This window comes from Pseudophryne corroboree, chromosome 12 (assembly GCF_028390025.1).
Source record: "Pseudophryne corroboree isolate aPseCor3 chromosome 12, aPseCor3.hap2, whole genome shotgun sequence".
Lineage (NCBI taxonomy): Eukaryota > Metazoa > Chordata > Amphibia > Anura > Myobatrachidae > Pseudophryne > Pseudophryne corroboree.
The window spans coordinates 14,655,760-14,669,842 of record NC_086455.1 but is presented as its reverse complement, the minus strand read 5'-3'; the positions used below and the strand labels follow the sequence as shown (position 1 = coordinate 14,669,842).

General features: G+C 47.2%; 1 protein-coding gene across 2 annotated transcripts; it reads left to right on the top strand.

Annotated features, from left to right (window-relative positions):
- The first annotated feature begins 350 nt into the window (after positions 1 to 350).
- Positions 351 to 12,951, top strand: CIART (circadian associated repressor of transcription). 2 transcript variants are annotated; one of them, XM_063947065.1, is made up of 6 exons: positions 351 to 425; positions 6,369 to 6,923; positions 7,781 to 7,856; positions 9,968 to 10,046; positions 10,451 to 10,583; positions 10,791 to 12,951. In XM_063947065.1, the coding sequence occupies exons 1-6, from the start codon at positions 366 to 368 to the stop codon at positions 11,298 to 11,300; spliced, it is 1,413 nt and encodes a 470-aa protein (XP_063803135.1). In that variant the 5' UTR covers positions 351 to 365; the 3' UTR covers positions 11,301 to 12,951. The 2 variants fall into 2 exon arrangements, with proteins under 2 accessions (XP_063803135.1, XP_063803136.1); XM_063947066.1 differs by lacking the exon at positions 351 to 425 and adding an exon at positions 432 to 709.
- The last annotated feature ends 1,132 nt before the right edge of the window (positions 12,952 to 14,083 follow it).

The following is a 14,083-nucleotide window of genomic DNA, read 5'->3' as shown; positions in this document are numbered from 1 at the left end:
TCCCCGGCCGGTATCATTGATATATAAACCACAAGACAGTTTAAAGCGCCAGCGCCTCGCCTCCGGCACGTTTTTCTCCCATTCGCAGTTCCACCCAGTTCCCCGCCCACTGAGCGCATCCCACCAATAGCGCTCCAGCTCGCCTTCCATTCGCCTGCATGGCCCCGCCCCTCGAGCCCTCACATTGCAGCCAGGCTGCGGCGTTGCTGCTTTACAAGTCCACATGTAGGGGCGGATTCATGTGCGCCCGGCCTCGTCCAATCCGGCGCCTCCGACGCCCACTTTTCCCGCCCCTCTCCTCCGTTGACTAATCGGCGGGCGGCGAGCTGGGCGCTGCGGCTGCGGAGGGTGGGCTCGGCCGGCCAATGGGGAGACGGACACGGGTGCACAGGGGGAGGCACGTGCCGGGCTTCACGTGTCTGCGTGTAAGTGTTCTCAGCCTCAGCTCACATAGGGGTGGGGGGAGCGAGACTCGAGACATCAGCCATTCCGCCGCTGCTGCCGCCCAGAGACAGTCACACAGAGACAGAGAGAGACATTCCCTCACTACTACTGCCATACTGAGAGACATTCTCTCACCACGGCTGCTGCTTCCAGAGACAGGGAGAGAGATTCCCTCACCACTGCTACTGCTGCAGCCGAGACCTCCAGACACACTCCGCTGCAGAGACCCCAGAGAGAGCCAGCACCACAGAGCCAACTACCACAGGTGAGACAGCCTCAGGCACTCATAGGGTTCCTCCACCACAATCCAGACACACTCTGATGCTCAGACTCCTATAGAAAGTCAAGCACTGCTGAGACCCCCATTCAGAGACATCCAACACTGCAGAGACCCCCCCCCCCCCCCCAGAGACATCCAACACTGCAGAGACCCCCCCCCCCCCAGAGACATCCAACACTGCAGAGACATCCAACACTGCAGAGACACCCCCCCCCCAGAGACATCCAACACTGCAGAAACCCCCCCCCCAGAGACATCCAACACTGCAGAGACCCCCCCCCCCCCCCCCAGAGACATCCAACACTGCAGAGACCCCCCCCCCCCCCCCAGAGACATCCAACACTGCAGAGACCCCCCCCCCCCCCAGAGACATCCAACACTGCAGAGACCCACTCCCCCCAGAGACATCCAACACTGCAGAGACCCCCCCCCCCCCACAGAGACATCCAACACTGCAGAGACCCCCCACAGAGACATCCAACACTGCAGAGACCCTCCCCCCCCCCCACACAGAGACATCCAACACTGCAGAGACCCCCCCCCCTACAGAGACATCCAACACTGCAGAGACCCCCCCCCCTACAGAGACATCCAACACTGCAGAGACCCCCCCCCCCACAGAGACATCCAACACTGCAGAGACCCCCCCCCCACAGAGACATCCAACACTGCAGAGACCCCCCCCCACAGAGACATCCAACACTGCAGAGACCCCCCCCCCACAGAGACATCCAACACTGCAGAGACCCCCCCCCCCCCCCCCCCCCCCGAGACATCCAACACTGCAGAGACCCTTCCCCCCCCCCCCCCCACACAGACATCCAACACTGCAGAGACCCCCCCCCCCACAGAGACATCCAACACTGCAGAGACCCCCCCCCCCCACAGAGACATCCAACACTGCAGACCCCCCCCCCCCCCCCCGAGACATCCAACACTGCAGAGACCCTCCCCCCCCCCCCCCACAGAGACATCCAACACTGCAGAGACCCCCCCCCCCCACAGAGACATCCAACACTGCAGACCCCCCCCCCCCCCCCCACAGAGACATCCAACACTGCAGAGACCCCCCCCCCCCCCCCAGAGACATCCAACACTGCAGAGACCCCCCCCAGAGACATCCAACACTGCAGAGACCCCCCCCCCCCCCCCCTTCCCAGAGACATCCAAAACTGCAGAGATCCCCTCAGAGACAGCCAGCACTGCAGAGATCCTCCCCTCAGAGACTGCCAGCACTGCAGAGATCCCCCCCCCCCCCTCCCCTCAGATACAGCCAGCACTGCAGAGACCCCCTCCCCTCAGAGACAGAAACTCCCACAACCAGCACTGCTGAGACCCCACTCCCCAGAATACCCACTCACATACTGACTGATGCAGGGACCCCCATAGACTACCAGCACAGTTGAGCCAGCCAGACTATTGAGACGTCCCTAGACACACTCTGATATGGAGACTCCCCCCAGAGACAGCCATCACAGCTGAGACATCCCCAGGCACTCATAGTGTCCTTCCACCACTATCCAGACACACGCTCTGATGCTGTGACCCCCATAGAAACCAAGCACTGCTAGGGACCCTCAGTGACAGTCAGCACTGCTGAGACTGCGAGATATCATCAGACACTCATAGGGTTCTTTCCCCACTATTCAGAGAACACACTCAGATGCTGAGACAGCCACTACAGGTGGGGACATCCCCAGACACTAAAGACACTGCCATCACTATCCAGAGACACTCTGATTCTCAGACAGCCCTGCTGAAATACCACAGGTGAGACATTCCCAGACACTCTGAGGGTATGTCCACCAATATCCAGAGACACCCTGCTGCTGAGACCCCTAGATACTGTTACCACTGCTTAGATATACACTGATACTCAGAGACAGCCACTACTGCTGAGACACCCAGAGACCGCCGCAGACATCCACTGATATGCAGTGACACTCGCTACTAGAGAGACATAAGATTCTGAGACCGTCTCCCTACAGAGAGAGCTCCCTCACTGCTACCGAGACATTTGCTTCCAGAGACCACCTCTGAGTAGAGACACCCTGCACACGTCCAGCCCTTCATACATGAAAAAAGTCCTTTGGTATTCCTCAGTGTATAGATACAGGAGGGGAGACCCTAATGTGGAACGCTGAGTTACACATACAGTACTACTGTTTTGGGTTCCTGTGTTGGGGGATAGAAAGTGCAGGTTCAGTGATTGGGAGGAGAGTGCCCCATTAGACTGCAGCAGACAGGCAATCGGGGACCCAGATTGAGCAAGCGGAGGGGATGCACTTCATTGCCCCTATTATATATTACAGCGTGACTTTTCCCACATCACATCCTGCTATCGGGGGGGGGGGGGGGGGGTGCTGCTGCTGCTATCTCCTCTGCAGCGTCTGCTAGGCCATAGATGTATGCACATGACACACATATCTCTAGTGAAGGTGAAAATGGCTGTAGAAAATATGTCACTAATTACTAAGAGGATTGACGAGCGTGGTTGTTTCATTGTGAGTCACGTAGGGCGGCTCTTTTGCACTGTAACACAATGTTCTAGCTTTAATTGTAAGGTATATTATAAATACAGTGACGCCTGTTGAGTATGAGAGTACGGGACGGACGTGTCTTGGGTAAGAAGACAATTGGGAGCCTTTATAACACTATTTTGCTAAATAATTTCCTGCAGTAATGGCGCCTGCATAAAGCATCGGCACTTGTAAGCCACGCACCCTTTCAGCATTATATCGGACAATACGGCGGAGCTTAGTGAGGGCAAATGTCATTTATAACGTAACATTTGCGTCAAATAGAAAAAAAACAATGGTGGCTGTCCAACTTTGTGTTTGCTCCGGTGTGCAACAGTGCCGTTGTCAGTGCAGTCTTGATACATGGCGGACATCCTCCATTGTGGTCAGCATTGCTTGTTTCTGTTCTGTAGTTGCTAATGAAATATTTGGCATTGAGGAAGTGTGCTGTGGAATGCGAGCATTGACTTCATGTAACCCTGAGGTCTGGGACTGTCCTATTTCTCCCCATGATTTGTAAAGCAGTACAGGATGACACACCAGTGCATTGGGTACAGGTGGAGCAGCACTTATTGTAACAAAGCAGTGAATGGTGCCTATTTTTCTACTCCACCTGTATCAAACAAAAAGGTAGGCGGAGAAGAGGGAATAAAGAAGATAACCCAGGGTGGTACTAAGTTAATATCGCAGTTTTATACACACGGTCATATCTCTGTTATCCAGGCTCTCGTCTAGGGGCAGCGCCTTTCAGGGGGCAACAAACTGTTTACGTTTTTGCCTTTTCAGTTTAGTTTTCAGCTACTTCTTCTTTGCCGACAGGGCACTTATATAGTGAAAGGTATCTGTTCGTTCTAGCACCCTGTGCCTTTCACAACCCGTGCAGTTCCTCTTTCCTGCCTGGTGTCTTTCTGCTCTGGTGCTTCTAGCACCCTTTGGTCTGTTTCTCTGCCGAGATACAGACCAGAGTGTGCTAGAAGCACCAGAGCAGAAAGCGACACCCTAGGCAGGAAAGTGGAACTGCACGGCTTGTGACAGATGCAGGGTGCTAGAATGAACACTACGTTCTGAATAATCATTTGCTTGTGTGTATATATATATATATATATATATATATATATATATAGATAGATAGATAGATAGATAGATAGATAGATAGATAGATAGATAGATAGATAGATAGATAGATAGAGGGGGGGTGTATCGGCATGTGTGGTTTATTCACAAATGTTAGTAGTTTTGGTGTAACATCCTCTGGACTGAACAAATGACTGGCTTGAGTGACGGTTCTACCTTTTTATTTGGGGCGGGACTGAAAAGGGGGTACGGGTTATGTGTAAAAGATGAAGAAAATGGGTCACATGGGTTTGGTAGTTTTTTCTTTCTAAATGACAGAGCCGTTCCTATAGATTACATGTGGGTGTTTATCAGCGGCATCTTGTACAGCCAGTCCTGCGGGAGAGGACAATCCACATTACATCACACATGTCCTAAGCAAGCTGAACACCAGTATTGACCTGGAGTTAATGATGAACAAATGTTCTTTCGTATGTGTTGCAATCACAGTATTCCAGCTACAGGATGACCGGGCAGACTAGTTTGGGAGAGTACATAACGAGTCATCTGTGTTACATAGGTTTGAATGCTGCGGTATGTGATACCTGGGGTGTTTCAGGTTTGGTACTTCCTCGTTTAATCCCAATTTATAGGGGTAACCTTTTACAGTGTCCTTTTTCTAATGTCTGCCGTTTGCTTCCGCATTCCCACTGGCTGTCAGGGGAAAACGATTCCAGCGCTGGGTACACCCCGCCTCCCGAGTCATTTTATTCCTGCGTTAATGGCTTTCAAATCCCCAGCTCTGAAATCTGGGACAGGGAAGGAAATTGTCATGTGTTAGAAGACTGAAGAGAAATTGAATATGCAGCATATTGTATATTAAACTCCCCAAGCACATGTCTGTGCCAGCCGGCTGGTTGTAAAACCTTGTGCTTGGTATCCGCCTGTCAGGGAAGGATGCCAACTTGTAACACACCCCTCTGTGCTGCTGTGGCTCTGCCGCATCGGAGCTTCTCTTACTGACAAGAATCCCTCTGTGTTTCCACGCTAGCGATACGATTGCCGGGTTACATAAGGCTGATATGTTTGTGATTTGCTCGGTTACATAATTCTAATACGTCTACACTCGCGGTACATTGCTGAGCTGCCCCGTGATGATGTATCAGATGTCGGTGTACCGGACTGAAGCCTAGCTCTTGGGTGACACATGTTCCTACGCTGCAGCGCTCTGTGCTTCACAAGTGTGGAATCCGTCTTCAGTTCCTAAGGTACTAGTCGTAGAAAGAGAGGGTGGCAATTTTAGATCGTCTGCTCTTGCAGAGAGATCTTCTGCAATGCTCACAGTAGGAATGAAGAAACTCTTAAGACAGGACTGCTGAGGTCACATCTTGTACTTGCCGAACAGCTTATACCTGCGGAGGCTGCCAACCGTCTTTCGTCTCCAGTGACGGACACCCTGTGTGAATACAGCGCATTGTCTCAGTCCTAATAGCTTGTGAGGAAGCTGCATAAGAGCTGTTCTTGTAAACCGGCCTCAGATTAGAGACCCGTGAGCAGCACTGGTAAGGGGATACTTTCTTCAGGAAGTGGCTCAGGGCCCTGCGTTGTGCTGTCCGGGGAAAGGAGTGAATAGTAAACTTAGGCTACAATATTTTTAAATTTGATTACTTGGCTGAAATTTTCAGCTCACAGGTAGATAGGTTAGAAATAACTCATGGGGGTTGGGGTGCAAAATATAGTTTAGAGCCTATTTGTTAAACACGAACCAAAAGAAAGATGTGCATTATTTGACGGCTTGATCTCCAAAACTTGGGTGCAAATAGTGTTTTGATGGTGTTTTTTTTTTTTTTTTTAGCCTTCGTATCAATTGGTATATAGGAACTATGGCTTTTAAAATGTTGCATTTACTTTGAATTGGGCAGAGCTCTGGAATGGCTGGAGGATAGCTGTACATTGTATTGCTATTTGTGGTGGTCTAAAATGGTGATGGGTACACTCGTGGTCCTAGAGCACTGTGGTTGAGGAATAATGTATGGAAACTGAGAACTTTTTGTTTTTTTCTCTCACCATAGGTTGTTGATTCTCTCATGGAAGATACAGAGTCATCCGACTTCCTGTCCTCTTACGATTCCCTTAATTCGGGCAGTAGTGCCGCCACCACTGACCGGGAGGACAGAAGCTACATAGATTTCGATGTCGTCTTCTCCGATGGCTTGGACGAAGCTAGCAAAGTGGAGGAGGACTTTGAGAACGTGAGCATGATCCCAAATTCCAGGCTGAGCAGTGCGGACCACCCGGTCTTAATACGCTTGGAGAATGAGTACCAGGCCAGGAGAACCTTTTGGCACCAACGTCCGGGACAGTATTACAGGTACCTCCAAGAGATGGAGGGAAGGGGTGCGTGCGCTAACCAGAACTACCGCGGAAGTGGTGGTTCTGAACTTAGTAGCAGAAAACAAGACAAACCACACAAGAACTTTTTGCGCACGGAGGACACTAAGCTGGAATCCCCGCAAGGACTCAAAAGGCAGCGGGCACAGGAGGCAAAGTTGTCTTCAAGTTTGTGGGGGGAGAGTGAAGAACAGAGCCTTCCAGTCTCTGAAGGAGACCGAATATTTGCTCAAAAGGTACGTCAGGGAACATTGTGTTTTACCCCTTCCGATTGCTGGTACTGTACACTTATTTAAGAATATGCAATAACCCATAGCAGTAAGTGAGCTATCAAAATTACTTCTTGCTATTAGTCCTTACACTACACATGTTTGCATCGTAGCGGAGAGGTCTTTCATAGTGTTATTCTTGGATGTGTATAGTTAAGCTTCTTCCACCTTTTGTCCGTGAATAAACATAACCACAGCATGTATATGCTGAAATCCATGCAGAGCACACTCTTTGTAAGTCAGTGATCTTTTGTTTGTTTTTAGTTTTTTTAGTTTTGTTTCAGAATGTACTGAACCTTTTTCTATTTTACTTTAAAGACCTAAAAACATAGAAGAACACTGCTACCACAGGTCACACTATTTTTTGGAATGAAGTAGAGGGTCAGCTCCTTTTTATTTTATTTTTTTATTGCACAGTTTTTTATGTAATAAAGCAATAAAAGCTAGTGTCGACCCAGGTGACAGGCTCGCTGTAGGTAAATGACAGCTCTGGGTGGGGCTGTCGGGCTTCGGCAGCTGGATTGTGTTCTATCCTCCCGGTATTATAATAATCCAGCAGGCTGATATAACTGCAACGTGTCAGTGCCCATGTAGTGATCCTCTGACGTTTCCAGTCTAAGCCACCGGTCTTTTAGATGATTCAGCTACAGCGATGCCAACTTTAGTTTTTAAAGGTCATTTTATTTAAACGTTCACTTTTTAAATCTAAACACCTTAGTAGGTGACCAGTGTCCCCTCTTTGGGGAGTGGAACAGATCAATAAATGTTAATAGGTATATAAGTAGCACTTACTAGACTCTCTAAAATCTGGCTTCTTCTTACAGTGTCATGAACTGCAGGGATTCATAAAGCCGCTGACGGAACTGCTGAACGGGCTGAAACGGGGAAGATATGATAGAGGTGATTGTTACTACTTAATCTGCAAATAATTACCAACTGGGGAATCTTGTTCTATCGAGTGGCTTACAGAAAAATCAATATTTTGTGTGTGTAAAAATATATATATATATATATATATATATATATATATATATATATATATATATATATATATATATATATATATATATATATAATATATATCTCCATCACCATGTGTTCTCGGGGGGGAAATAGGCGCTGCTGCTTATCTGCCTACATATCCTGAGAAAAGCACAGCTTTGGAAAAAAAAATCCACCCAGGATAGCACAAGCCACACCCCTTTCTATGTTCCAGACTCGGGAGTTTTTTTTTGGGGGGAAGGCTGATGTGTACAAAACAGGTTCTAGGCCTTGCCAACTTTCATTCTGTGCACAGACTGGTATCTGGTCTTGCAGCATGTTTTTACAATAAATGTGTCATGTTGGGAGGGAGTACTCCATTATACTATGTATTTTAGTAGGAAATCCATGTACACCCATTTATGCAAGATTACATTGCTGCAGGTGATTGCACCTTGTCCATTGCACACTAGTGTGAGCCATATGATATCACCACCTGTGCAAGTTCCAGTCCTGTACCTTCATGTCCACCAGTGCGATAGGTCACTGGTTTGCTCGCAGCTTGCCATCGTCGTGAGACGTTCTCCGAGACACCCTGCTGTGCTATGATTTATCTTACTGACCCTCGCACACAAGTGGTACTGGAGCCATGGATCGCACATCTGCTGCAAGGGTTGTTAGAGGTACAATGCCATGAGTCAGCGCTGCCTGTATGGCTGCAGACGTAGCAAGGACACCGATAAAATGCTGAGGGATCAAACCACCTCTGAGCATCGTGTAGTGTAATAGCAGACCTATTCTCTTTGTTAGAAGCACCCTTTTCTAAAGCATTACATTTATTTCCTGAGAGGTATGTTTCGTTAATAGTCATCTATAGTCCACAAATAAAGCAAAAATGCTTTATTGACAACAAAATGTCTATGTAATCTAGTTCAGGGGCATACCCACTTTGGCGGTTTTGTAAAACCAGTTGTCACCCAGTTTTGATGGCATTCTACCATAAATATAGAGTGAGATATAAAAATAGAAAACATTCATTCAAATTCAAAACCAGCTGGGTTTGTTTTATGTCTTATTAATCATAAAGGTTAGTTTGTTTTGTGAACGTTCTCCTCTTTACGGGGGAACATGCAGCTGTTATAATAACCAAGGCGACTCAGGGGTCCGCACGTCAGGTTTGAGACTTGACCCATTTTTCTGAGTAACACACAAAATAAACTAGCGAGTTATTCCCTTGTGGCGCATCTTGGATACAGGTCACCTTTCTACAGCCTGCTGATCTTGCAGAGAATTGTTTCCGAATAACACGTAATGACAATGTCCTCCTAGAGTAAAGCGTTTATGGCCATTGCTAGCGCGCTGTTGTATTAGTGATGCCAGCTCCCCTCTGGGAACAGGCTGTTCTTCTGAGAGCCATCAAACACATGGGGTGAAAGCTGAAAGAGCCTGGAGTCCAAATCTGGGGGAAAAAGAACAAAAAACAAAATTGCCCATGGTGGATCTGAATGTGTTGGTAGATTATAGCGCTCGTCTTTCTGATCAGCCTATTATATAACCTGACTAGCACACGAAGTGCTGTCACTGCCATACCACTCTTCACCACACGAATTGTATTCAGTGTGTATTGTAAAATGGAATTGACATTTCATTCTGCCTTTTGGTGTGATTTTAAAAAATCACAAATTTTACATTCTGTACACGTAAAAAGTCTCTAACTTCCCAGGATGTTCTCCCACACCTCTGGTACACGGGACACATCCAGCACTGCTTTAAAGTGCTTGAAATGATTCCAAACTCCTTTCTCCTTGCTTAATGCACCAAGCAGAGACAGAAGAGTACCCTGAAGGCAGACGTTATCTGCTGCAGGTTCCTTCTCCTCTCTGTGTTGCTGGATAAATCGCTTGCTCCCTGCCCAAGCGGCTGTAATGTCTGTAAGATGTGAGGTTTAGCCTCTCCGCTGATCGATATAAAGGTATGACGCTGAGCACATGGCCTTACTGGAATCTTTCCTTTTTATGCTGTTCTTGCAGGATTAAGCAGTTTCCAACAGAGTGTAGCAATGGATCGGATACAGAGGATTGTCGGAGTTCTCCAAAAGCCAGAGATGGGGTGAGTGTTCCAAAAGTAGCGCTGTCATGTACTCCCAATGCCTCTTCACTCTCCATGACATGCCCACCATCCACCACATCTGCACCGTTACATGCCCACCATCCACCACATCTGCACCGTTACATGCCCACCATCCACCACATCTGCACCGTTACATGCCCACCATCCACCACATCTGCACTGTCTGCTCTCCACTACATACCCAGCACCTCTGTCCAGTCTACATTCCAGTACATACCCACCATCCATCACCTCCCTATTACACACCTGCCCTCTATCACTTCTGCACTGTCTTCATCAAAACCAACTCCTCATCGCGCACACCAGCTATATACAGCTTACATTGAATACTAGCCGCCTGTGTGTTATACACCCCTTTTTATATGAACGTATTTTATTTTCAGGGAGCGGTATCTGGGCACTTTGCTGCAAGTGGAAATGATGTTGAAGATTTGGTTCCCGAGTGTCGCCAGCTCGTCATCTTCTCCTTCTTCCTCCGATGATGATATGGAGGAACCCCAGTATAAAATGGCCAAGGTAAAGACCCTTGTTCCAGCTTATACTGCTTGGTCTGGACTGGGTAGAATTGAATCCAGACATTTCAATAGACATTTTAGTTAATGGGTTGTGTAAACCACAAGGATATAGCCGTAGCTTTCATAAATGACACCTCTAAAGCACAGGGTTTTGGTTTTTTTTTGTTTGCATGGTTAAAGGAATAATACGTTCTCTTTCACTTTCCAGCATTCAGATGTTGTCTCTAAAGAGAAGGAAAGCTTCCAGTTAACGAAAACTTCTTTACCGAGCAGCCAGTCGACAGAGAAAGCATCAGAAGGTCCTGCCGTGGCTCAGCTGCAAACGGAATGCATCTGTTGCAATGAGAGGATTCCGGTTTTGGCAGACTGGCCAGCCGTGAACCTGACCTGGATGCACACTGCACCCATCTGTAACCCTGCCCTCAGCCAGGTGGACCTGCGACAAATCAGATCACTCAACCAGGATTTGCTTATGTCAAAAGCCAGCAGCTGTGGCATCATTTTCTTTGTGCAGAACAATCCGGCCTCTCCGTCTCCGTCTGTAGTGCAAAAAGAGAAACTTGTCCCTCATCCTTGCAGAAAGGAGCGTCCTCTTCGCAGCCAGAGTGCTCCAGCCGTCATTCTCCGTGAGCAACATCATCTTGAGACCAAGGTCAATTCTCATTCACTCCCTCACCTTCCAACATGTTCTCAGAGACCTGTAGGAGAGAATACTTAGACTGTGACTCCCGTGTGGTAATAACACTCTCCGTCAACATCATCCATATTGCCCAGTCTGGGAAACGGGGAAGTACCCACTCTTCGAGGCAAGGGGAGGAAACAAGAGCTGGATGTGACGCGTTTCGCCGTTTTATGTGAGGCATCTTCCATGGAGGCTCTAGGACTTTCTAGGACTTTATCCTTTAACATTGAGGGTCAGAGCTGGGTTCCAAAGACTTACAAAACAACAAGATGACTGTTCCCAGTCATAAGACATCTGGAAGACCAGCAATATTTCATATACCCTTCAATGTCTTCACAAGAACTTATCCCACAGCTATTTGTCTAATCCATCATTGTCCACAGACAATCCATTTTCATATATTACCTGATCTCCCTTTTTAGCCTGTATCCTAGGAGCACATGCTTATAGTAATTACAAAACACGATGCAGCATGATGTGTGAATGGGGCTATATAGGTGGACTCGTCACCTGTATCAGCCTTTAGTGGGCCAGACAAGTACTAGTCAGAACGAAGCCTGCCCGTTGACTAGGTTCTAGTAATGTGGAGGCTTGAGGCACAAGGTGATGTCACTAGGTTTGTGTCATGATGCAGCTACTAACATGATCCTCTAAATATTGACTCTGCCTCCTACAAAAAGTCTTACTTCAATGTAGGTGATGGGTCATGAATGTGGGAACTTCTCACCTCCATTCCAAGCGGAGTGTTGCGTACCACAGTCCTGAATATGCAGACTCCCAAAGATTTCCCCATACGCCACTGGATTCTGCTAACAGTGATGGAGCCCATATTTCTGTAGATTGCAGGACAGGACAAGTGCTGTTACCCGTGGCTCTAAGATTACCTGTTGGTTGAATCCATCTGCTGGGGTGCTCAACCCAGCAAGTGGCAATTCATTTGGTGGTGAGGACTAAATAATTTAAATTTGGGTGTCTGCATAGGGCGAATGGTTGTTTATCAAGGTGGCGGAGATTGAGTGCATTAACACAAGTCCTCGTTATTAATTAACTAATGGTTCTTGAATAGCGCTGATGTCCTTGGTGTGATTGGATGGGTTTGCAGAGTGATGGGGTGGTGGTTGTTTCCCCCCCCCCCCCCCCCCCCTGTGGTTAATTCTTAAAGTGGTATTCACATGAAAATGAGACATGCGTATGTTGTTGTAACCTAAATCACTGGACATTCTTGGTGATTGCCATTTGTCCTTGGTTGGTTTATTCATTAATGATGTATGTGACTACCACAACAATGACAGTCACATGGCACATGATGCAAGGCTTTAGAATGCCCCCTGACCTCAGCGTACACTAGAAATTTTTGTCTCTCTATACTGTGTCTGTCTGTCCCTGGCAGCTATATTGGTTTCCTTCCAGAGAGATTTTGAAAAAGAAAAACTGTAAGGAGAACATGCCCAAAATGAACATTGTTGTGGTTGCGGTGCCATTTCTGGGGGTTTGTTTTTTTATTTTATTTTTTATTTTTTTATTTTGAGTTTCTGTGGTAAAGAAATCAAAGCAGAAGGAGGACAGGCTGGTCCTTTTCCTACCATTTCCAGAAACTGTTGGTGAAGTTTTACCAGAGCCTAAGAGGATAATGAATTTTCTTTTTTTTCCCTAAGGAATAAATTGGTCAATAAATTATCAATTTCAATCAACGTTTTGTGCAAATGATTTCTACATTTTAATAAAAAATAAAAACAAGTATAATCTGCCGCGATGACAAAGGACTGTTGAATCCCAATTCTTTTTCTAGCGCAGCTGCGTTTAATGGTTAAAGCATTTGGGAGTATCCCTCCCATTCCAATACAAAACTCAAAAGCTGACGAGCGCTGCTGATATACAATGGATTCAAAGGCAGCTGATATGGTCAAAATCTCACATGGTAAAGTGGAGCATGTTAATTATCTATACTGTGACTTCGCTAGCCCTGACCCTATGTGAATCCATCAATCTGCAGTGTGTACAAAGCATTTCTGTTACCTATGAGACTGCAATTAGACGTTGAAGTCTAATAGTGGCTTTACGTGCTCTTTAATATAATGACCACTAATGAAAGTAAATCTGAGGCTTTGCTTCAGGTATGAAATATGTAGCACAAACGTTTCCGTTGTTGAAACTGCGGCAACGTCCTCTATGCACTGAGTTGCTCTATGCAGTTTTACAGACATCCATGTGTTGTGGATAGAGAACAATACAGGCTGCTCCGATTTTGTATCGCTGACAATAAAATGGGCATACTATGCCACCTCTCATTTTAATACTTTGTATGATTTCCTTATTCGCCCATCGGTGACTGCTTGCTACCCTGCCTCTCCCTGTGTTCCCAAATGTTGGAAGTGAGTATGGGTTAACCAGCCAATCGCACCAACCAAATTAACCCGCATCACAATGTTTTTTTCAGGAGTGTGTTTATCCTGTGCAAGATGTTTTTTTTTCCCCCTCTTTAGAACATTGTATATGTTACAGGGTAATAAGTAACATGATGTGAGGAGGAGGAGGGTAATGAAGACAGCAGGAAGCTACAGACAGTTATATAGAGGAAGGAGCAGGGTCGTCTGTTGAGAGGCAGAGAGGTTCCTGCATTAGGAGGAGGTGCAGGCCCTGGCATGCCATACGGAGCATTATGGGGTTGCTCCAAGGTAGGTAGCTCTTAGCTTAGATATATTTAAGTAAGGAGCCATTATCATGTGGCTCCTTGCTGGTTAATAAACCCATATTGGGGTACTGGAGGTATGGGGTGTGGTGCCTCTGGACTGGCTGAGCTGGATGGCTTTAGTGTGGCA